Genomic DNA, 26,228 nt, shown 5'->3' on the forward strand with positions numbered 1-26,228 from the left:
AGCTTTGTATAGTATAGTGCATAATATAATATTGTCAATTAATCAGTAAATCTATTAATCTTGTTAAACTTCATTGTCAATTAAATTGTACTTTTAACTATATATATATATATATAACGACTTAGAGTACAAACGTAACAAATAATTAATACATAACTTGATACGGAAGTTATATAAAGGGAACTCGTAGATAACACTCGATACTGAAAAATAAATATAGCGTTATAACTGTGTTAGGATAGAAGTTTAAGGTTTTAATTTTGTTCTGAAATTGTAATTTTATTGACATTAAATCGAAATCATGACTCAAACCAGAGCAGCAAAGCAAAAGGCTCAAGCTAATGGGAGTGCTGTGGCTCAGGGGAGAACTGAGGGGGGCAGTTGCCCTCTGAATCACAGCCTTTTAAGATGCACTGTTTGCTTGATGTTTGCGGAGCAATCGGGTACGGGACATGATACTGCCATGGGGGATGTCTTTGTGTGTGCACGATGCAAGGAGTGCAAGGAAATTAGGCGACAACTCAGCGTTGTTATGGGCCTATATGAGACCTTGAAGGACAGGGCCCTCGAAGGAAATAAATTGAGGGGCCCATCAAGTTCTCAGCTGCCCACATCAACGCCAGAGCTTGCACTTGGTCCCCTTGCAACACAGAGGCAGCCCCCAAGGCAGAATGCGCTGGTCCCACAGGAACTAGTAGTTGTTGGTGACTCTATTGTCAGGGAAACGGGTAACATGCTTTGTAAAAAGGATAGGTGGAACAGGACCAGGGTATGTCTGCCAGGGGCAAAGGTTGATGACGTTGTAGAGCGGATATCATCTTTTAAGGGCACAAAAGGTGATATAGTTGTACACGTTGGCACTAATGATATTAAGAGTAGGAGACCAGCAGAATTACTTAACAAGTACAGGTCACTGTTGAAAAAAAGCCGTGAAGTAGGGTTGAATTTGAAAGTGTCTGCAATTCTGCCCAGACACGATAGGAGGGAGTATATGATGAGAGCCTTATCGATCAATTCGGCCCTGGAAAGATTGTGCAAGGTTCAAGGGGTACAATTTTTTTCAGCCTGGACTGTACTTGTTAACAGGAGAGACTGCTTCTACAGGGATGGGATACACTTAAATAGAAAGGGTGCAAGAATATTTGCTGAGGCTATCGAGGCAGTGTTAGGTGGGTCGGAAAACTGCTAGCTTGGGGGGAGACAAAGACAAATAGATTAACAGTAGCCACTGGCAGAGGTGAAAGAGATTCTTGCACTGCTTCTATTGGAATGAGCAGAAGCCTGAAAAACAATATTCAGGATATTTCAGAGACTTCTGGAAGTCATTGCGGTACAAGTAAACACATGGGTTGTGTTAGGGTAGCTAAGAATAGAAACAGGTGCATGTATACTTGCGTGCACACCAATGCTAGGAGTTTAGTAAATAAATTTGATGAATTTGAGGTTTTGCTCAAAACATCAAAGGCATATATTGTTGGGATATCAGAGACATGGTGTCACACAGATATAAGGAATGCAGAACTGGAATTTGGGGGGTACAACATCTACAGAAAGGATAGACAGGATAGGAAAGGAGGAGGGGTTATGCTATTAGTTAAAAAACACATAAAATCCAAGGAAGTGAAGCCAGTCGACATCGATGGACAGAGCAGTGTCGAGTCAGTTTGGTGTGACATAAGCATGGGTAAATCAAAATTGAGAGTAGGAGTGTGCTATAGGCCTAATGACTCTGATGAGTATAATAAGATACTGTACAGGGAAATAGAGTGGGCCAGTAAATCAGAGTCTTATAATGGGGGAATTTTAATTTCCCAGATATTGATTGGAATTTGTGGGTTGGTCACTCACACACTAGCAAGGCTTTTGTGGATTTATTGGATGATTGTTCTCTACACCAGCATGTTTGGGAGGCAACTAGAGGGAGTAATACTCTTGATCTGATTATCAGTAGTGATTCTTCATGCATTAAGAATCTGCAGATAAAGGAACCACTAGGTGGCAGTGATCACAGTGTGCTGAAGTGGGATTTACTCAAAGAGGTAACTACCATCAGAGGTAAAGGGAAGGGTTTTTGCTTTCGTAAAGGCGACTATGATGGGCTTGACAGTATTTAAATTCTATACAGTGGGACCAACTGATGATGTTACCAACAACACACTCAAAATGGGAAGCATTCAAAGAACTTATCTTGGAAGCTACTAGGCTTTACATACCAACTAAGAAATATTGTTCAAGGTTCAGGCCTAAATGGATGTAGTAGTAGTAGTAGTAGTGGCATGTGATGCAAGAAAGCAAATGTATGAGCTTATGCAGCATCAGCCAAAAAAAAAAAAAAAAAAAATCACACCATTCCCTCCAAAATGCCTGTCCAGTTCCTCCTTAAATTTATTCAACCTATCAACTTCCACAACGACAGATGGAAGTTTGTTCCAGCAATTCACCACCCACTGACTAAAGGCAAATTTCCGCACATCTATTCTACATCTGTCCTTTCGTAATTTGAATTTATGCCCCCTTAGGTTCGTAATCTGAACAAGTGGAAGGATCCCATCAGAATTCAGCGTGCTCAACCCATTCAAGGCCTTATACACCTCAATCAGATCACCACGCAGGTGCCTAGTCTCCAGCCACTGCAATTTGCAGAACTTAAGCCTCTCTTGATAAGAGGATCCCTTCATTCCCCTCACCAATCTTGTTGCCCTTCTCTGTACACGCTCAAGTAAATCTACATCCTTCCTAAAATGAGGCCTCCAGACCTGTACGCAGTACTCAAGGCGTGGCCTGACCATTGCCTTATACAGAGGGATAATCACCTCCTTTTCCCTGCTAGCAAAATTCCTATATATCATTGACAAAACCCCATGACCTGCCCTGGCAGCCTGTCTGCATTGCTCAGAAAACTTCATATCTGCCTGCACAATTACTCCCAGGTCTTTTTCATTTTCTACCACCTTAAGTGTAGTACCACACAGTTGGTACGTTTCTCTGGGGTTACTTCTACCCATATGCAGTACTTTGCATTTGTCAAGGTTAAACTTCAGTTGCCACTTCTTAGCCCATCTGCCCAAATTATCTAGATCCTGTTGCAGTAGCACACTGCCATTACTGTCATTGACAACCATGCCAACCTTTGTATCATTTGCAAACTTCGACATTAAGCCTGATATACCTTCATCAATATCATTGATAAATATACAAAACAACAGCGGACCTAACACCGAACCCTGTGGGACTCCACTAATAACATTAGTCCAAGAAGAGCAGCACCCATTGATTACCACCCTCTGTCTTCTCGCACTTAACCATCCTTTTATCCATTGTAGCAACTTACCCTTAATACCATTCTGCTCCAATTTGTACAATAGTCTTCCATGCGCAACAGTGTCAAAAGCTTTCCTGAAATCCAAATATATGATATCAAAATTATTTTTTGCTTCCAGTTGCTTTGTCACCACATCATAATATCCTATCAAATTTGTCAGACAAGACTTTCCGTTAACAAAGCCATGCTGTGTCTGAATTATTGCTGCAGTCCTGTCTAGATGATCCTGCTATGCATCTTTAACCAGCGACTCCATTATTTTACCCGGAACAGAAGTTAAACTAACTAGTTTGTAATTACTCGTGTCACTCTTCGATCCCCCTTTGTGAATTGGGGATACATTTGCACAACTCCAATCCATGGAAACCTCCCCTGAGTCCAAGGATGCTCTCATAATTATGGCTAAGGGTTTGCTTAGTTGCTTTGCCACCTCCTTTAATATAACTGGATAGATCCCATCCACCCCAGGTGCTTTTCTTACGTTTAACTTCAACAATTTCTCTTCCACTTCGATCTCAGTTATTACAAAATCATTAAGTATCCTGCCACAATTTGATAACCTTCCGCCATTTTCAAACCTTAATAATTCCTCACGTGTGAATGTAGATGCAAAATACTCATTCAGTTTGTTTGCTATCTGAGGAGGATCATCAACAGTCGAACCATCGATGTCAAGTGGACCAATCAGATTCATCCCCTTCCTTTTAGAGTTTATATAAGTAAAGAAATCCTTGCGGTTTTTCTTAGCATCTTTTGCCAAGAATTTCTCGTAATCTGCCTTCGCCTGCCGAACCTCCTTTGTGACCTGATTACAGATTAACTTATATCTGCCATACGCTTCTGAGATGCTTGATAATTTATATGCATCCCATGCATTTTTCTTCTCTGTTACGAGTCTCATTAGTTCATTTGACAACCATTTAGGCCTAAACCTTGAACAATATTTCTTAATCGGTATGAAACTTTTAGTAGCTTCCACGATTAATTCCTTGAATGCTTCCCACTTAAAATTTACTGTTGGAAATCTCGTCAGTTGATCCCACTGTACAGAATTTAAAAACTGTCGGAGACCACTGTACTCGCCTTTACGGAAGCAAAAACCCTTTCCTTTACCCCTGATGGTAATTAAATCTTTAAGTAAATCCCACGTCAGTACACTGTGGTCACTGCCACCTAGTGGTTCCTTTATCTGCAAATTCTTAATACATGAATGATCACTTCTGATAACCAGATCAAGAGTATTACCCCTTCTGGTTGCCTTTCGAACATGCTGCTGCAGAAAACAATCATCCAATAAATCCACAAAACTCTGACTAGTGTGTGAGTGACCAACCCACAAGTCCCAGTCAATATCTGGGAAGTTAAAAATCCCCCATTATAAGACATTCTGATTTACTAGCCCACTCTATTTCTCTGTACAATTGTTCATTATACTCATTCGAGTCATTAGGCCTATAACACACTCCTACTCTTATTTTTGCTTTAGCAGTGCTTATGTCACACCAAACTGACTCAACAGTGAACTGTTCATCTATATCAACTGAGTGCACTTCTTTTGATTTTATGTTTTTCTTAATTAACAGCATAACACCTCCCTTTCTATCCTGTCTATCCTTTCTGTATACATTGTACTCCCCAAATTCCAGTTCTGCATTTCTTATATCTGGGTGACACCACGTCTCTGCTATCCCAACAATATCCGCCTTTGATGTCTTTACCAACACTTCAAATTCATCAAATTTATTTACTATACTTCTAGCATTGGTATACATGCACCTATTCTTATTCTTAGTTACTCTAACACATCCCATATACCCGCCTGTTTCACGATGACTGCCATCCGTCCATGAAACCCCCAACACCCCTCACTCCAGGTCGCTACTTATTCTAATAGAAGTTGTGCAAGAATCACCTTCACCTCTGCCTACGGCTACTGTTAAACTATTAGTCTTTGTATCCCCCCAAGCTATCAGTTTTCTGACCCACCCAACACTGCCTCAATAGCATCAGCAAATATTCTTGCACCCTTTCTATTTAAGTGTATCCCATCCCTGTAGAAGCAGTCTCTCCTGTTAACAAGTACAGTCCAGGCTGAAAAAAATTCTATCCTTTGAGCCTTGCACAATCTTTCCAGGGCCGAATTGATCGACAAGGCTCTCATCATATACTCCCTCCTATCGTGTCTGGGCAGAATTGCAGACACTTTCAAATTCAACCCTAATTCACGGCTTTTTTTCATCAGTGACCTGTACTTGTTAAGTAATTCTGCCGGTCTCCAATCTTAATATCATTAGTGCCGTGTACAACTATATCACCTTTTGTGCCCCTAAAAGATGATATCTGCTCTACAACATCATCAACCTTTGCCCCTGGCAGACATACCCTGGTCCTGTTCCACCTATCCTTTTTACAAAGCATGTTTTCCATTTCCCTGACAATAGAGTCACCAACAACTACTAGTTCCTGTCGGACCAGCGCATTCTACCTTGGGGGTTGCCGCTGTGTTGCGTGATGACCAAGTGCAAGCTCTGGCGTTGATGTGGGCAGCTGAGAGCCTGATGGGCCCCTCAATTTAGATCTTTCGAGGGCATCCACCCTGTCCTTCAAACTCTCATATAGGCCCAAAACAACGCTGAGTTGTCGCCTGATTTCCTTACACTCCTTACATCGCGCACACACAAAGACATCCCCCATGGCAATATCATGTTCCTTTCCAGATAGTTCGGCAAACATTTCACAAGCTGTACAATTTTTTAGGCTGTGCTGCGTTGGAGAATCGCCCCCCTCAGTTCTCCCCCGAGTCACAGCACTCCTGCCACTTTGTGCCCATTGCTTTGCTGCTCTAGTTTGGGGCATGATATTTTAAATTAATAAGATCAATAAATTAAATTAACGAAATGTCAATACTACGCTATCTAATAGAAACAGTGAAGCGTATTACTGTTTCTATAATTATACGTTAGAGCTACCTAGCTACCTCAATTAAAAATTTGAATTCCCTATCACTATATACAAAAACAATGCCGGCAATATTCGAACGAAATAACGGTTTTATAAAGTATTACGTATATCTACAAAAACTGTTTATATAAATAAAAATAAAAATAACCAGCGTAATTATAACTATAAGACTACGTATTAAGTACAATATAAAATAACAATTATGTAAATAAAAAGCAAACACTTGTCGTTTTTTCGGAGCCTGTAACTCGCAGCTGTATTTTCTAAAGAGAGTCAGCGCCCTCTCTTTAGATGAACTAATGAGACATATGGCAGAGAAGAAAAATGCATGGGATACATATAAATTAACATGTGACACAGAAGCCTATGATAGATATAAGTTGATCTGTAACCATCTTACAAAGGAGGTTAGGCAGGCGAAGGCAGATTACGAAAGAAAAACAGCAAGGAGTTACGAAAAGAAAAACAGCAAGGAGTTCTTTACTTATGTAAACTCTAGAAGGAAGGGGATGAATCAGATTGGTCCACTTGATATCGATGGTTCAACTGTAGATCCTGCTCAGGTAGCTAACAAACTAAATCAATATTTTGCATCTACATTCACACATGAGGAGTTATTCTGGAAGGGGAATGCTTGTTTGTTTGTTTGTTGTTGTTGGGTTTTATTGACGCATTAGCAACTAAGGCAATAATGCGCCAAAACCTGGTCATTAAAAAATAAAATGTTTAGTGGCCTAACGAATTAGGTCACCAAATCAAAGTATAAAAACAAGTAAAAACGGTAAAAGACAAATATCAGTAAAGAAGTAACATTAACAAAGTAGGAAGGGGAATGCTAGATGAAGTAAACACTGGCAGTGAGCTAGATGATGTTGTAATGATTGAGAGTAAAGTGGAGGAGAAATTGTTAAAAATAAATACAAGAAAGGCACCTGGGGTGGATGGGATCTATCCAATTATATTAAAGGAGGCAGCAAAGGAAGTAAGCAATCCGTTAGCCATAATTATGATACCTTCCTTGGACTCAGGGGAGGTACCCACAGACTGGAGATGTGCAAATGTAATCCCAATTCACAAAGGAGAATCAAAGGTTGACACAAGTAATTATAGACCTGTGAGTTTAACTTGTATTCCAGGAAAATTAATGGAAGCACTGGTTAAAGAAGCACTGCAGGATAATCTTGACAAAAATTCAGTTACATCTCAGACACAGCATGGTTTTGTTAAGGGAAGGTCTTGCCTGACCAATTTGATTGGATACTATGATGTAGTCACAAAAGAATTGGATGCAAGGAATAACTTTGATCTTATATATTTGGATCTTAGAAAGGCTTTTGATACTGTTGCACACGGAAGACTGCTGCACAAATTGGAGCAGTGTGCATTGGTGGCAAATTGTTGCTATGGATAAAGGGATGGTTGAGTGGCAGAAGACAAAGAGTGGTAATTAATGGACACTGCTCATCGCGGACTAATGTTATTAGTGGAGTCCCTCAGGATTCAGTGTTGGGTCCATTGTTGTTTTCTGTATTTATAAATAATATTGATGATGGTATATCAAGCTTAATGTCCAAGTTTCCAGACAATACAAAGGTTGGCAGGGTTGTTAAGGATGCTACTGACACTATGCTACTGCAACACGATCTGGAAAGGTTTAGCAGATGGGCTGAGAGGTGGCAAATGAAGCTTAACATTGACAAACGTAAAGTACTACATATGGAAAACAGTAACCCCAGAGCAACATATCAACTCTGTGGTACTACACTGACAGTGGTAGAGAATGAAAAGGACCTGGGGGTAATTGTGCAGGCAGATATGAAGTTCTCTTACAGTGCAGACGGACTGCAAGAGTAGCTCATGGTGTCTTATCAATGATATACAGGAATTTTTCTAGCAGGGATACGGAGGTAATTATTCCCTTGTATAAGGCAATGGTCAGGCCACACCTTGAGTACTGTATACAGGTCTGGAGGCCTCATTTCAAGAAGGATGTAGAGCTGCTGGAACGAGAACAGAGAAAGGCAACAAGGTTAGTGAACGGAACGAAGATTTGCTCTTACAAAGAAAGGCTTAAGTTTTGCAAATTACAGTGTCTGGAGACTAGGCACAGGCGAGGTGATCTGATAGAGGTGTACAAAGCCTTGAATGGTTTGAGCATGCTCAATGCTGATGGGATACTGCCTCTTGCTCACAATAATCACCTGAGAGGGCATAAATTCAAATTGAGGAAAGACAGATGTAGGATAGATGTGCGGAAATTTGCCTTTAGCCAGCGGGTAGTTTTTTTTTTTTTTTTGGCTGATGCTGCATAAGCTTGCTTTCTTGCATCATATGCCTCTACTAATGCTAATGCTAATGCTAATGACAGTAATGGCAGTGTGCTACTGCAACAGGATCTAGATAATTTGGGCAGATGGGCTAAGAAGTGGCAACTGAAGTTTAACCTTGACAAATGCAAAGTACTGCATATGGGTAGAAGTAACCCCAGAGAAATGTACCAACTGTGTGATACTACACTTAAAGTGATAGAAAATGAAAAACACCTGGGAGTAATTGTGCAGGCAGATATGAAATTTTCTGAGCAATGCAGACAGGCTGCCAGGGCAGATCATGGGGTTTTGTCAATGATATATAGGAATTTTGCTAGCAGGGAGAAGGAGGTAATTGTCCCTCTGTATAAGGCAATGGTCAGGCCACGCCTTGAGTACTGCGTACAGGTCTGGAGGCCTCATTTTAGGAACGATGTAGATTTACTTGAGGGTGTACAGAGAAGGGCAACAAGATTGGTGAGGGGAATGAAGGGATCCTCTTACCAAGAGAGGCTTAAGTTCTGCAAATTGCAGTGGCTGGAGACTAGGCACCTGCACAGTGATCTGATTGAGGTGTATAAGGCCTTGAATGCGTTGAGCACGCTGAATTCTGATGGGATCCTTCCACTTGTTCAGATTACGAACCTAAGGGGGCATTAATTCAAATTAAGAAAAGACAGATGTAGAATATTTGTGCGGAAATTTGCTTTTAGCCAGCGGGTGGTTAATTGCTGGAACAAACTTCCATCTGTCGTTGTGGAAGTTGGTAGCTTGAATTAATTTAAGGAGGAACTGGACAGTCATTTGGAGGGAATGGTGTGATTTTTTTTTTTTTTGGCTGATGCTGTATAAGTTCATACACATGCTTTCTTGCATCACATGCCACTACTACTACTACTACTATAATCTTAAGGGAGGCAGCAAGTGAATGCACTGAACCATTGAGGCTAATTATGCGAACATCACTAGACTCTGCGGAGATTCCCTTGGATTGGAAAAGTGCCAATGTGTCTCCCATACATAAGGGTGGCTCTAAAAGTGAAGTGGGAAATTATCGACCTGTCAGTCTGACTTCAGTGGTAAGAAAAATCATGGAGGCAATGATCAAGGGTGGAATTCAGGATCATTTCGATCGAATTGAAATTCTCAAGGATATTCAGCATGGTTTGTTAAAGGGAAAATCATGTTTAACAAATCTGGTACGCAATTTCGAAAGGGTCACTCACGAGCTGGATTTAGGGAATAATTTCGACATTGTTTAATTAGATTGCAGCAAAGCTTTTGACTCAGTCCAACATGAGCGGTTGCTTTATAAGCTGGAACAGGCTGGAATCACTGGGAAAATCCTTAGATGGATAGAAGGATGGCTTCAGGGCAGGAGGCAGAGGGTTGTGATAAATGGCTATTCCTCAGATTGGGTTGATATAAGAATTGGGATTCGCCAAGGATCAGTATTAGGAGCACTGTTGTTTTTAATTTTCATAAACGACATTGATGAAGGGATAGAGGGCGTGAAATTTGCAGATGATGTTAAAATTGGTAGAGTGGTTAATGATCGCTGTCAAGCTGAGCTTCTTCAGAGAGACCTAGATAGACTTCAGGAATGGTCAGAAAAATGGCAGCTATGCTTTAATCCAACAAAGTGTAAGGTATTACACCTGGGAAACAGTAATCCCAAAATAATTTTTTCACTTGGTGGAGTTCAACTAAACCCAGTACTGGAGGAAAGGGACTTGGGTGTTACGATACGGTCAGACATGAAATTCTCTGAGCATTGTAAACAGGTTGCAAGGAAGGCCCATGATGTCCTATCGATGATCTATCGAACTTTTGCAAGTAGAGATAAGGACGTGATAATCCCATTATATAAGGCTTTTGTTAGACCACACTTGGAATACTGTGTTCAAGTATGGAGACCACACCTAAAGAAAGATATCGAGCTTCTTGAAAGGGTGCAAAGTCACTCGCCTGGTGAGATCGGCAAAAGGGCGTCCTTATGAAGAAAGACTTCGAATATGTGGGTTGCAGAGTTTGGAAACTAGACACCTTAGAGGAGATTTGATTGAGGTGTTTTAGGCTCTGAGAGGCATCAGTAAAATGAATGAGGACGAAATTTTCAAGATTATAAATGATGCTAGAACTAGGGGACATAAATTCAAGTTAAGGGTGGAAATGTTTAGATTGGACTGCAGGAAGTTTTATTTTAGCCAGCGAGTTATAAATTAATGGAATAAGTTGCCTACATGGGTGGTAAAGGCTGACAGTTTAGGGAAATTCAAAGATAATCTGGATATTACCTTTGGGTCAGGGAAGTGCATAGGATGATAGGTTTAATTTCCTTTTTTTTATTAATTATTATTATTTATTTATTATTATTTTTTTATCATTGCTTTGTTCGGTTTTTTTTTTTTTGGCTGGTGCAGCATAAGCTATAGGCTTTCTTGCACCATGCGGCCATTACTAATACTTTCATTTTTGTTTTCAGCACATGCGATTTGGTCAAAATCAGTTGATTTTGATCATGTTATTGAAAAAAAATTTAAAATTGTTGGTTAGTGTATCAACAGTGCTGATACACTAACCTGATACATCAACAGTACGAATCTGCAGATAAAGGAACCACTAGGTGGCAGTGATCAGTGTACTGATGTAGGATTTACTTAAAGATGCAACTGAAATCAGGGGTAAAGGGAAGAGTTTTCGCTTTCATAAAGGTGATTACAGTGGCTTTAGACATTTTTAAATTCTATACAGTGGGCTAACTGATGATGTTACCAACAGCAAATTCTAAATGGGAAGCATTCATGGAATTAATCTTGAATGCTACTAGGCTTTTCATAGTTCAAGGTTCAGGCCCAAAATTATGTCAGATGAACTGATGAGACCGTGGCAGAGAAGAAAAATGCATGGAATGCATATAAATTATCAGGTGACACAGAAGTCTATGGTAGATAGAAGCTAATTTGTAATCAAGTTACAAAGGAGGTTAGGCAAACAAATGCAGAAATGAGAACTATTTGGCAAAGGATGCAAAGAAAAACAGCAAAGACTTCTTTATTTATGTAAACTATAGAAGGATGGAGATGAATCAGATTGGTCCAGTTAATATCGATGGTTCAACTGTTAAGAATTCTGCTTGGGTAGCTGACAAACTGAATGAGTATTTTGCATCTACATTCACAAGAGGGATTCTGTGGAGAAAGGGAGGTTCAAGGTTTATCAAACTCTAACAGGGAACTAAATGATTTTGTCATAACTGAGAGAAGAATGGAGGAGAAATTGTTGAAATTAAACGTAAGAAAGGCACCTGGGGTTGATGGGATCTATCCAGTTATATTAAAAGAGGCAGCAAAGTAAGTAAGCAAACTCTTAGCCATAATTATGAGAGCATCCTTGGGTTCAGAGGAGATCCCCACAGACTGTAGATGTGCAAAAGTTTACAAAGGAGGATCAAAGGGTGACACAAATAATTACAGACCTGACCTGTTCATTTAATTTCTGTTATGGGAAAAATAATGGAGTCACTTTTTAAAGAAGCATTGCAGGATCATCTAGACAAGACTTCAGTTAGAGTTCAGACAAAGCATGGGTTCATCATCATGCAGGATCATCTAGACAAGACTTCAGTTATAGTTCAGACAAAGCATGGGTTTTTTAAGGGGAATTTTTGTCTCGCCGATTTGATTGGATACTATGATGTAGTCAAAAAGGAATTAGATACAAAAAAAATAATTTTTATATCATATACTTGGATTTCAGGAAAGCTTTTGATACCGTTGGACATGGAAAACTGCTCTACAAATTGGAGCAATATGGCATTAAGTGCAAGTTGCTGCTATGGATAAGTGGTAATCAACAGACACTGCTCTTTGTGGACTAATGTTAGTGGAGTACCCCAGGGTTGTGCCCATTGTTGTTTTCCATATTTATCAATAATACTGATGAAGGTATATCAGGCTTACTGTTCAAGTTTGCAGATGATACAAAGGTTGGCAGCGTTGTTAATAACAGAAATGATAGCACGCTACTGCAACAAGATCTAGAAAAGTTGGGCAGATGGTCTGAGAGATGGCAACTGAAGTTTAAATTGACAAATACAAAGTATTGTATTTGTCAAAGCATTGCATATGGGTAGCAAAACCCAGACTGTATCAACTAGTAGTACTACACCCAGGGTAGTGGAGAATAAAAAAGACCTGGGGATAATTGTGCAGTCAGATATGAAGTTTTCTGAGCGGTGCAGACAGGCTGCCAGAGTAACTCATGGGGTATTGTCAATGATATACAGGAATTTTGCTAGCAGGGATAAGGAGGTTATTATCCCCTTGTATAAGGTAATGGCCAGGCCACGAGTATTGCATACAGGTCTGGAGGCCCCAGTTTAGGAAGGATACAGAACTGCTAGAATGAGTTCAGAGAAGAGCAACGAGACTGGCGAGGAGAAAAAAGGGTTGCTCTTGCCAAGAAAGGCACCTGTGAGGTGTATAAAGCCTTGAATGGTTTGAGTAAGCTCACTGATAGAATTCTTCCTCTTGCTCAGATTACACACCTGAGGGGCATAAATTCAAACTAAGCAAAGACTGTTGTAGATTAGATGTGTGGAAATTTGCTTCTAGTCAGCGGGTGGTTGATTGCTGGAACAAACCTCCATCTGTTTTTGTGGTAGTTGATGGCTTAAATAAATTCAAGGAAGAACTGCACCAACTTTTGGAGCGAATGGATGAAAAGGGGAGTTTTTTTTTTTTTTTGGCTGATGCTGTATAAGCTTGTTTTCTTATATCATATGCCTCTACTGATGCTAATGCTAAAAAGGCCAAAATACCAACATCTGTTTTATAAAAAAAAAACCAAGTCTTTTTTCAAATACAATTATTAATAGTGTATAGGGCAACCAATAATAATAATAATAAAAAAAAATATGGAAACTTTTACTTACTTTTATTGAAAAAAGCAGCTATTGCCATGCAAAAAAGGACTGATGCTGCACTGTACAGAAAAAGTGTAAAGAAAAATAACCCTCCATCAGTAAACTGAAGTACAGCTACTCCAGATGTAAATTGTATTTTATAAAGAATTGTGATAATAATGCAAATTATTGTCATTATAAAGAAATTGTTCAGAAAGGTGCTTCCCCAAAATATGCAGTTGCTCATTCCCATTATCTTCATCATTTCCTAAGGTAAAAAAGACAAAAAAAAAAAAAAAAAACCACAAAAATTACAGTCTCTATTGTTATTAATAGTAGATAGATTTTTTCAATTAAATATATAAAAATTAGTCTAGGAACTGCATAAACAGCATATTCAACTGTGATTTCACAGATTCCGATGATTTAATCTACCAACATTAAAAATGTTCCTCTAGCTAAATAACTGTTCCTACCAGTATACACAGGACTATAAAAAAATTATTCACATTATATCAAAATATCTCACAAATAACTGGTTTGAGTTTATTAAATTTCAAATGTAGGCTACTGAATCCATATGGCATTTTAGTATTAGTTATAGGTGCAAGGAAACTCAAAGCTTTCACTGCACTTTCCAAAAATAAAAAATAAATAAATAAAAGAAAATAAAAAATAATAATATATAAAAATAATTACCTTACAATTGGAAAAAATTAAACCATGATTTATTTGGCTAAAAATAATTAATTAAAAATAAAAATAATAACAGATAAATAAAAATCTTTGGTCAACTGGTATTTCCTCGCTAGCTTCTGATGTATTATCCTGGCCATCTGGTCGTGTCTATGAGTATACTCTGTCTGGGTGATCACCTTGCATCCCCCTGTGATGTGTTGGATCATTTCTGAGTCCAGGTGGCATCGTTGACATGTGTCATCTGACATTTCTGGCTCCTCTGAGATGTATTTTCTATAGTTTCTGGTGTTAATTACCTGGTCTTGAATGGCCAGCATGAATCATTCAGTCTCGAAGAAGAGCATCCCACTTGTGAGACATGCATTGGAAGCAATGTTATCGATGTGATCATGATGGAGGTCATTATAGTGTCTGCCATGGAGTGTCTTCTTTGCCCATCTTTCTAGCTTTGTTTCTTGTGCCGTCTGGGTGGGAGGGGACTCCTCGCTTAGGTTGAGTGGGATATACCACTTATCTATCTTCTTTATGGCCTGGTGGAGTGGTGCTGTGTTGTTCTCGAAGTAATCCTTCAGGTTAACTATTGCTGTTTTCTGTTGCTCTATCAGGTCTATCAGGACCCTTCCTTCCTCTTTCCAAGCTATTGTTAGTCTCTCCTCTGCTGACTTCGGGTGGTGTTAGCGGCTCTTGGTCATCATTGTCCTTGTCTCTCGCATGATATCCTCTAGCTTAGTGTTAGTCCAATCTATGACCCCAAAAGAGTATGTTAGTACTGGAGCTGCATAGGTGTTTATGGCTTTAATTGTGTTCCCTCCATTCAATTTTGCTTTCAGCAGCCTTCTGAGTCTCTGATGATAATTTTCGGTCAGGCACTTCTTGGTTTCCTTGTGCTCTAACTGCTGAGCCTGCATCACCTCTAGGTATTTGTAGGTCTCTCCTTCTGTCACAGCTTCGATCTCTTTACCAGTCAGCAGCCTGTAGTTTCAGCCGACTAATTTTCCCTGGTGCAGTGTGTGGGTCTTACATTTGTCTATACCAAATTCCATCCTGATGTCCTTGCTGAATTCTTTGGTGATTCGGAGTAGTTGCTGGAATTACTTCTCAGTTGCCACACAGAGCTTGATATCATCCATGTACATCAGGTGGGTGAGGGTGTACAAGTTCTTTCTTCCTTCTTTGAGGTTATATCCATACTTGCTGCCGTTAAGCATGGTGGATAGCAGGTTGAATGCTAGACAGAACCATAGTGGGCTCAGAGCATCTCCCTGAAAGATTCCACTTTTTATGGGGATTGGTCTGGTTGTAATCTTCTCAACCTTAATGGTGGTACTCCATTTCACCATTGTTACTCCTATGAAGTTTTTCACTATCGGATTGACCTTGTAGATCCTAAGGGTCTCTATTAGCCAGCTATGAGGTACGGAGTCGAAGGCCTTGCAGTAATCGATGTAGGCCGTGTACAGGTTGCAGTGTTTCTTGTAGGCTTGCTCCATAACTGCGGCATCTATAGTTAATTGCTCCTTGCATTCTTTCTGCTGTTATTATTATTATTATTAGCCATATGGTACAAGAAAGCCTGAGGCTTATGCTGCACCATCCAAAAAAAAAAAATCCCCAGAGAGAGAGAGAGAAGTAGAAAGGAATCACCAAGGAAGAGAAGAATGATGATATCTGGCTCAGGACCCTGGGTTTGCCAAGCTCATACTCAGCAGGTGTGAGCCCCTGGAGTTAATGCAGGACCATCTAGACAAGACTGATAACAAGTAGGATAATATTTAGTATAATGCTACTTGACAGAAAGCAGTATTATACTAAGTTCAGCAGTTGTTCAAGTGTTAACATCATTGTAACCCTCTACTGGGCAAATGTCTGCCGAAATAACTTAAATTTAAAAAATCTATTAAAGTGATGCCAACCACCAATGGGAATTTTAGTTTCCCTTCATTACTGGTTTGACCTTTGATCTCTATTGTTAATTTCTCTGCTAATGAGGAAGTTTAACCATAAAAAAAATAAAAGAAACTGTTTTTTAAGCTTTTTTAAGCCTATTATTGCATATAATTATCAAGTGTTACAAAATGAGATTATAAAATTAGCAGCATCTCTCATGTCCAATTATTGAGAATGCTGGCTTCATGTTTGATCACAGTGTTCCTCAATGCTTGGCATCATTTGCTTTAGATGCTGTTTATGCATCTAGCTGGCAATGAATCATTGAATCATTACAATCACAATAAATCATTGTGTTTTTAGATTGCTGTTTCATTTAAATGTTGCTCACCAACGGTGAAGATAACACCAAAATGTGGGCATTAAAAATATGACTAAAGCACATCAAAGGGGATTTTGCTTTAAAAAAATGAATTGAAAATAAATATTTTTGATATAAAAAAAATGAATTTTTCACAGTTGTTCATATTGTTTTGAAAACAAAGGTGGGCATCAAAAAAGTGAACAATATGAATTATTTTTTACAGATTTTTATGCCTTTAGGGAAAAAAAACAAGTTAGTTAATGTAGCCGAGGCCTCCGTAGCCGAGTGGGCAGGAGCGGGAGTGCAGTAGCACACGCTCTTTGAGTAGACCGGGGTTCAAGCCCCTGACTGCTGAATACGGTCGATCTGCCAACCCGCACTGGACCAGCGTGGCAGATTATGGTCCATTTTTCCCTCAGCATGAATTGTTGAGGAGGCTTCCATCCTGCAGTGGGTTGATAATGGCTGCACTTTACTTACTTTTTAGTTAATGTACACAAATCATTACATTTCAGGAGCATTAACAAAGAATAAAAATTCACAATTTATTACAAAATAACTCAACCCATCTATACGAAAATTTATTACAAAGATTCATAAATAAGATTAGAATATGTAAAAAATTCATAATTTTTTACATATTCTAAGTAAGTGTTGAAATTCTGAAATGGATCAAAGCTCCTGTTCCAAATTTATAGTAATATTTCTGTATGGGAAACCAAAGGGGGAATGCTATGAAATCAAAATTGAACCTAGAACCATCCTAGGGGCCTAAAGAATATATATTTAAAATTTTGTAGCAATCCACATTTTTTTGGGAGGAGGAAGGGAGGGCTATGATTGATCTTACAGTTTTCCAGGGCTATGATTGATCTTACAGTTTTCCAACTAAACGTATGTTTAAACTTTTTCTTATTAAGTAATGTCTTATTAAATAATATCCGAAAATATACTTCCATTACAAGTTAGGAAATGTATGCAGCACATTACATTTCAGGGGCATTCTTTTTTTTTTTCAAATTAATTGGATTTTTTTTTTTTTTCAAATTAATTGGATTTTTTTTTTTTCTGTGATTAACTGAAGTGAAAAGTAAATATGGTTATCTTTTTATCAATTAATTACTAAATCATGACTTTATGAAACAGTCAACAAACCTCTATAGTTTTATATTCTCAAAACTCAGCAAATAGGTTTAATTATGACTATATATTTATTGCTCTTTCCCATATACTTTTAAATCTCTTTTCTCTCTCTCTCTCTCTCTCTCTATATATATATATATATATCTTTTCACAAGTGACACCATGTTCATGAATCTCACGTAACAATACATGCAAAGCATGCCCACACTGTGTAAGCTAACAATACTGCACTAAACTATATTTAATCAACCAATTCTTCTTTTTTCCTTAAAAACCATATGGAAAAAAGAAATAATAATTGGTAGATTTCTATTTATTCATTTTTAATGAAAACTTGGAATGTCTATGGCTCAACAAATCTTTCTATATGAACCAAATATAAAATTTCATGAATATCCATCTGCTGGAAGTCTTTTCTGTTACATATGGATGGACAGCCAGACAAACAGACATGGTGAAGATAACAGCACCTATGCACATATGCTAATGCACCTAAAAAGCTTTTCAGATTGAAAGAAATGCTTAAAACTCCCCATGGCTTTCATATTATGCAAAAAAAAAAAAAAAAAGCAACTTTTGTTAAGTTAAAAAAGAAAAGATAATTAAATACATGAAATATTCTGCATCTAACAACATTCTTTTTATTTTGGGCAAATTCCACAAACTTCCATGTCCAGACAACCTAATTAAATGGTTTGATTTTGTCTGTAGCTTGAAATAATGTTAAACCTGTTTCTTCTGCTATCCACTGTTTCTGTCAACACTGTAATTAGCATTAGCAAGCTTAAACATTATCAGCCCAAAAAAAAAAAAAAAAAAAAAAACCCTTCTCATTTCACCCATCCACTTCCTCTAAATGTTTGTCTAGTTCTGCCTTGAATCTATTTAAGCTATCAACTTCTACTATGACAAATGGAAGTTCGTTCCAGCAATCAACCACCTGTAATGGTCAGAAATGTAATTAACTGCTTTCTACTGAAACACACATCATGTCCACACATAACACCTATTTTTATTCTTAAATTTGAATGCCCATTATATATGAATCTCTTGCAAAAATCTTCAATAATTGTCCGTGCTTTGATTTTTTTCCTGATAGCTGGGAGAGAATTTTTTCCACAAATAAAATTTAAAATCCTATTCAACTCAATGATTGGAGACAAATCTCTTTTTCCCTTCTCAAACTATTTCGAAAATCTTTTCTTCTCATTCTAACATCCAAATTTTATCAGTTTATTCTGACCAGATTTACTACAGGAAAAAGGAATCTCGACCATTACAAATCTTATCTTTACCTCCTTTCTAGCTACCCAAGCTATTAACTTAAACTCTCAGCTTAATTTAATCTACTTATATGTGTCCTCAGCATTCAATGCCGCCAACTCTAAATCTCTTTTCTTGAGCAATTCTACTGCACCTCACGTCACTTGTTAGCACTTCTGCAAAACTTCATCTTTAACTGAAAACTCTGGCGCCTCCGTAGCCAGGTGGGAAGGAGCAGCAGTGCGTACCACACGCTTCTTGATTAGACCGGGGTTCGAGCCCGTCACCACCAAATATGGAGGATGCGGAAAGGTCAGGGAATGACCACCGCATATTCCGGAGCAATATGGCCTTAGTTGCTAATGCTCCTAAAAACCAAACAACAACAACAACAACTGAAAACTGATGCTCCATGGATGGGCAAAGTGTCAATTCATGTAAAAACAATTTCAGCTAGTATCTGATATCCCTCAACTAATTATGGTCAATTTCCTGTTCTGGACTCTTTTAGTCCCAAACAGGAAATTATGAGAAGAACAATTATGGGAAGATCTCCCTTTCGGTTCACTCATCTAATTAGTAATTCTGCAGTTCAAAAAGTTCAAGCCACAAAGATCTCAGGATCTACTTTGAGTCCAAACTCAAGGTAGATCCCGAGAACTCATTCAGAACTCATTTCTATCATTCAAAAATTAAATCTCTTAAAAATGTGCTTGGAAACTTCAGCAAAATCTAATCCACATCTCTGATGCTTCTGTCATAGTCGAATACATAAATACTCTGATTTCTATAATGTTATATGGTTCCATTATTTGGTCAGCCACAGCTAAATCAAATTAGTCTTCTCTCCTTTGAGATAAAATCTGGCTTCCCTTTTACCTGATCAAGATCTGAGATATATACAAATCTGGTCCAATATACTCCCATCTCAAGATCATTGATTACTGAAACTCTTAATATGGTTGCTCTTCAGTTTTTACAGTAATGTTCCTGTGGGATAAAATCGACTTTAGAATCTTTAATAAAAACACTAGATCCAAGTGTGATTTGGTCCCTTTGCATACTATAACAAAATCTCTCAACATTTTTTTTTTTCCCATCATTCAAATTAGTAAACAAATATGATATTGATCTCTCCCTGTTTCTACAGAACAAAGATTACTGCAACAATTACTTCTGATATTCTCTCAAGTATTGATGACTGGTCTTTATCATATGTAACTCCTATATTTAAGAAGGGCAATAAAAATGATGCCTCAAATTATGGAAGCATTAGTGAGATGGCCTCCATGAGTAGGTTATTTATCTAACTGATGTCTAGCATATAGTGCCTTCAGTTCACCCACTTCTAATGCTGCTGAACAAGCTAATGTGTATGTAGTTATTATTTTTGCTGCACAAAACTGTTTGTGTATTGTACAAATATGTTATTTAATTGTATATAAATCTCTGTACTGAATTTATATTATATCCATATACTCCCCCCCCCCACTTTGGCCTTATGTTATAGGGAAAGGGTCTACACTTTCCCTGCAAGTGTATTTGTACCTTTGGGCCTGACACCCAATAAACCAACATTTATTATTATTATTATAGGGTGAAAACCTATAATAAATTTCATAGTGTCAAAGTGGTATAATTTTCCCCAGGTGATCCCCATCCACAGACATCTTTTTCAACCCAATGGAAAAATATACATATATACACATAGCAAAATGCCTCTAGCTATATTTTTGTATGGACTGGTAGACTGCTGACTTTGCCAACTGATGATATGGCACTGGACCCGGCCAGACATCCATGTTCAAGGTTACCCTTATAAGGCTATTTCTTAATTGGTTTAGTATATTATATATATTATATATGCACTCTAATTATGCACATCATAGGAAGCAACAGCAAATTAAATGAAAACCATACATATGCGGGGGTGGATTAACTATTATGCAAAACATGAAAGTGTATGGGGCCTAGTTGGTTATTAGAGCCCTTGGATGCCTAAACCTAGGCTACCATATAAAAAAAAAAAAAAAACATTGCATTAACAAAATCACAGTTCATTCAACTCCAAATTTACATGAATCTATTTCAGGAGTACAGCAGGCCCCCGTTATAACGCGGTTCGCTTTACACTGATTCGGTATAACACTGTTCTTATATTATAACTCATATCTGACTATAACGCTGTCATAGATCACTATAACGCTCTTTTACAGATTGCATTTTTGGCATATTTAACGAAATCGTTTCATTTGATGGAGTCGATAGCTTGAAAATGAATAGCAAAACAGAATTAAAACGTTTCCCACGCCGACTTGAGAAATTTTCCCACACTCGGTGAAATTTTCTCACACACTAATTTAATTGCAGTACAGTGACTTGTTACGTAGTTCCGAGATCAACATTTTAAAAAATGATCAAGTACATTGCTTGTAATATTTGCATTATATGCATTTATACGAAGTCTAGTCATCACTCAGTACCGTATTAGACATCGTGCAAAATGGACAGTTTACTTGAACATTGTATCATAATTAATGCAACCAATGCAGTTATATTTTCGAAGAGTTAATAATGGCTGATAAGAATGAAAAAGCAACAACGTCTGAGCGCAGTACGAAGACTATAAATGTAAGAAAAAGATTGAATTTGAAAATTAAATTAGACGTTTTGAAGCGAATCAATTCTGGTCAAAGACAAGCAGATGTGTGCCATAATTTAGGACTTGCAAGTTTAACTGTAAGAACAATTATAAAAAAAAATAAAGAATTAATTTTAGCAGTGGAAAAGATAGCTATTCCACTGCAAGCAACTAGGGCTAGGCCGGCTATTAGGATTGAAATGGAAAGACTAACTAACTGTGTTGAAGATAATATCCAATGCAGAATTCAGTTAAGTTAAATATTATTAAAAAAAAAAAAAAAAAGAGAGGGAGAGGGGGAGAGAGAGAGAGAGAGAGAGAGAGAGAGAGAGAGAGAGAGAGAGCGATTAGCCAATATGATGATCTGAAGAAAACGCACCTAAAAAAAAAAAAAAAAAAAAATGTAGAACCATTTAAAACTAGTAAGGGCTGGTTGAATAGATTTAAAATCCAGGGAGAAGCCGCAAGTGCAGAAGGAGCCGAAACTTTCAAAAAAGAACTTGTTAAAATTATTGAAGAGGGATATTATGTGTTATACTTCTCAACAAGTTTTTAACATAGATGAAGCAGGACTTTTGTGGAAACGAATGCCTAAAAGAAGTTTCATATTGAAAGAAGAAAAAAACATGCCAGGTTTCAAAGCGGCAAAAGATCGGTTGACTTTATTGTTGGGTGGTAAACGCTGCAGGGGATTTAAAATTAATACCCCTTTTAGTTTATTTGGAAGAGGGCGCCAAAGTTCAACCCAAAATCAACACATTTTTCATGATTAAATTCATCAATTAAATTAAATCAATTTAGATCAATTAAATTCATGATTTTAATTGGAATTTTAAGTTTAATTTTGATATTTAAGTAGTTACCACATAATTATATACGTATGTAATGCAGAATATTTTATATGTACAAATATTTGAATATTAAATATTTTGACCGACATTTGTGCATCTTTTCACTACCGTTTATTATTGATTAGGAAATATCCTATGGCACCGACCGCAACTCACAAATACATATGTTACCTTATGGGAATGCGGTGCTCGCTTAGTGTGGATTCACTTAGCGCTCTGTTTTTATGGAACGAATTATCAGCGTTAAGCGGGGGTCACCTGTATTATTAAAATCTTTATATACCCAATATTATCATCTTGTTTTGAAGCTGTAGTAGAATGTTTTATACATATCAGTTACAGGGATTAACCCACAATGGCTGGATCCTGCCTTCTCCTCGACAGCACTGTTTCATTAAATTATATCTTAGTGAAGTGAGGGTAAACCTTTTACCAGGCTGTGTACTAAAAATCGGCCGTAAGAAAAATACAGGGTGCTTCAGAGTTTCACAGAACAAATAAAGGAGCATATTCAACGGCTAAAAATAAAAAATGAGTGCTCAAGGATTCAGTTGGGATTACATGAGGACCAAAAGGGATACAAGTAGTGGGTAGATGTCACAAAAGCCTATTTCAGAGACAGCAAGATTAATCATAAATTACAAAACATAAAGCTTCTCTACTTTTGTTGTTTTATAGCAAAAAAATCTTAAACATGGCTTAAAACTGACAGATTTAGTAGTTTATTCTGTAACTAACTAACTTACACTTTTTAATTTATCATGTACAAGTTGCTAATGATAAACCTGGGCACTTATTTAACATTGAAGTTTTTTTTTAACTTACTTTTAGTCTATTAACTTTTTCATCTACTATTCCTTTGACTATGACTGGGCACAGGACAATAAATCCATATACTATCATTTGTGGAACTGCATCCAAAATATCATATCGATTGCTCTCATTGATATCATATGGAGGGAAAGGAAAACGCTGGAGTTCCACCTAGGAATCATATTTTGATAGTTTAGAAATATTTTTAAAAATATACACATATGGCTACATAATTTGAATGTATGACTTTTTTTTTTTTTAATCATTTTGCAAGGGCCTCAGAGATTATGCTGCAGCGAGCAGTTGTTGAGAACAAAATAAACTCCAATTACAGTAGTACTGTGGGGGGTAAATAAAAAGATCCCAAAAAATTATCAATTATTAATTCACTATGGCTAACATTACTAATAAACTGGACAACAAAATGAAAAACTTTCTCCTTTAAAGAGAAATAAGTAATTCTAGTAAACCTGAATGTGCTGAATTTAAATCTAAGCTTGAAAATGTTGTATCAACCACCATTTAAGAGCAATAAAATACAGGACATTTAACATTTCAATTTTTTACGATATTATTTCATTATTTTAATTTATTTATTAATTTGAATTTAATTAACCACAGTAAACAAAATTAAACAGTACATTATTTTTCTTATTATATATAATAATTAAATAATATTTTATTTAAAAATGTAAATAATAATGCCAAATATGGTTAAAAATGTAAATAACAGTTCAAGTTGTAAAATGTAAACAAATAACAATAAATAAACAAAGTCACAGCAAATGTTGACATACTCGTATACTGTAATGTCAATTTTAAATGAATGTCTAGTACAGTATCACAAAGAATACCAATGAGTATGCTTCATAGAATTTCATCATTCCATCTCCGCCGTTGTCTTCTAGCTCCTCTTGGGTACAATTCTGTTCTTTTCTTAGTCCATCTGTCATCATGTCTTCAAGCTATGTGTCCTGCCCAAGACCATTTTAGTTCTTTACTTTTGATAAGATGTTGTTGTTGTTGTTGTTTGGATTTTAGGAGCATTAGCAACTAAGGCCATATTGCTCCGGTGCGGTGGTCATTCCCTGACCTTTCCGCATCCTCCGTATTTGGTGGTGACGGGCTCGAACCCCGGTCTAATCAAGAAGCGTGTGCTACGCACTGCTGCTCCTTCCCACCTGGCTACAGAGGCGCCCTTTTGATAAGAATTCCTTTACTTGAGTTCAATGCCTAATCCATGTGTTTCTCTTCTTATCTAACAGTCTGATTCCCAATATAATTTGTTCCATTCTTCGGTGTGTAGTTTTCAGCTTCTCTTCCATCATGGCCTATGACCACAATGTCATCTGCAAATCTTAAATCGACCAGTCTAATCTTCTGAAAGCTTCCTCAAGGGCAGCAGTAAACAACTTCAGAGATATTGTGTCTCCTTGTCGAACTCCTTTCTCAATTTTAAATTTGCTACTGTCTTGGTCTAGTCTAATAAAGGAGGTAGCATTCTCATATATTTTCTTCAAAATCATAATATATGGGGTATCTATGCCTTGTCTTTCCAGTACCCGAAACATTGCCTTATGCTGTGTGGAGTCAAATGGCCTTTCATAATCCACAAATGCCAGGCATAATGGTGTTTTATATTCATTTGCTTTCTCCATTAGCTGTGATATTACGTGAAGGTGATCCATAGTTGAGAATCCTGTCCTAAAACCAGCTTGCTCTTTTGGTTGATTCTCATCAAGTATTCTTTCTAATCTGTTTGTAATGACCCTTGTGGGGTCATTACACCCTTGTGGACAACTTGTAGATGTGGGATAACAAGCTAATTGGTCTATAATTTCCAATTTATCTCCTTTCTTATGCAGCAAAACTATGATTGCATTATTCCACTCCTTAGGCATCACATCTTTTCTAATGCATTTTTTGAAGAGTCTTGCCAGTTTTTGTATCATGTCTCTTCCTCCCAATTTTAACAAAAGTAAATTGCAGCCATTATCAACCCAGGATGGAAGCCTCCTCAACAATCCATGCTGAGGGAAATGGACCATAATCTGCCACGCTGGTCCAGTGCAGGTTGGCAGGTCGACCGTATTTAGTAGTCAGGGGCTTGAACCCTGGTCTACTCAAAGAGCGTGTGCCACTGACCACTCAGCTACAGAGAATTTTAACAACTCTACAGTAACTTATCTTCCCCCCGGGGCTTTCTGATTCTTCATTTTCTTCAACGCATGTTCTATCTCATCAGAAAGAAAATTGGGTATGTCATACGTGTTACTAATTTGCGATCCATCTTCCCCATTGCGATCCATCTTCCCTATTTGGTGGTGACGGGTTCGAACCCCAGTCTAATCAAGAAGCGTGTGCTACGCACTGCTGCTCCTTCCCACCTGGCTACGGAGGCACCAAACTGGCTCGATATGAGCAAATTTCCAAGCAGAAGGAAAAACACATCATTCCCTCTCTCCTTGTATAATTCTCTATAGTAGTCTTCTGCTATTTGAATTATGCCTTCTCTGCTATTTATAAGTACATAATTGCTATTCTCCAGTTTCAGTATCATTTGTCTTTCTGTATTACTGCTCATGGCTGCTGAATTAAGTCCTTTGTTTTCCCTTAATGCTTGTTCTACTTTTCTTGTGTTAAATCTTCTTATGTCCTCTCTGAATCTCTTTCTAATGGCTTTGCATAACTCAGTATACTCAATTTTCTCCTTATCAGTGTTTATCTTGCTCTTCATTTGTTGCCTTCGGTTAATCATAACAAGTGTTTCTTGACTAATTTTTTCTTCTTTGGATTTCTTTTTACTTATAGGTTTCTTGGGCTTTATCAATTTCAGAAAGTTGTAATACTGCTCGTTGATACCTCGTCGATAACTTGTTCTTAAGTTCCAGTACATACTGCTTTTTTTCTCCTCTTTTGTTATCTCAAAGACCTTCGAACAATTTACTCGAGTCAGTTTTTTCCTTTCTTTTCTTACATATCCTTTCCTTTCTTTTTCTTTTTTTAGAAAAACACTTTTCTTTTTTTTTCCTTTCTTTTTCTTTTTTTAGAAAAACACTTTTCTTTTTT

At 37.5% G+C, this 26,228-nt stretch overlaps 1 protein-coding gene across 1 annotated transcript in view; it reads right to left on the reverse strand.

Moving 5' to 3' along the window:
• Nucleotides 1-26,228, reverse strand: part of LOC150088372 (phospholipid-transporting ATPase ABCA3-like) — an 81,309-nt gene that overhangs the window by 14,567 nt on the left and 40,514 nt on the right. The window contains exons 3-4 of the mRNA XM_090370139.1: nt 23,172-23,330; nt 13,529-13,766 (exon numbers count right to left, since the gene is read on the reverse strand). Of these exons, the coding sequence (XP_090226265.1) occupies nt 13,529-13,766; nt 23,172-23,330 (397 nt within the window). The remainder of the gene's footprint in view (nt 1-13,528; nt 13,767-23,171; nt 23,331-26,228) is intronic.

This window comes from Mastigoproctus giganteus, chromosome 3 (genome assembly GCF_048544385.1).
Source record: "Mastigoproctus giganteus isolate SK-2022 chromosome 3, ASM4854438v1, whole genome shotgun sequence".
NCBI classification, from domain to species: Eukaryota; Metazoa; Arthropoda; class Arachnida; order Uropygi; family Thelyphonidae; genus Mastigoproctus; species Mastigoproctus giganteus.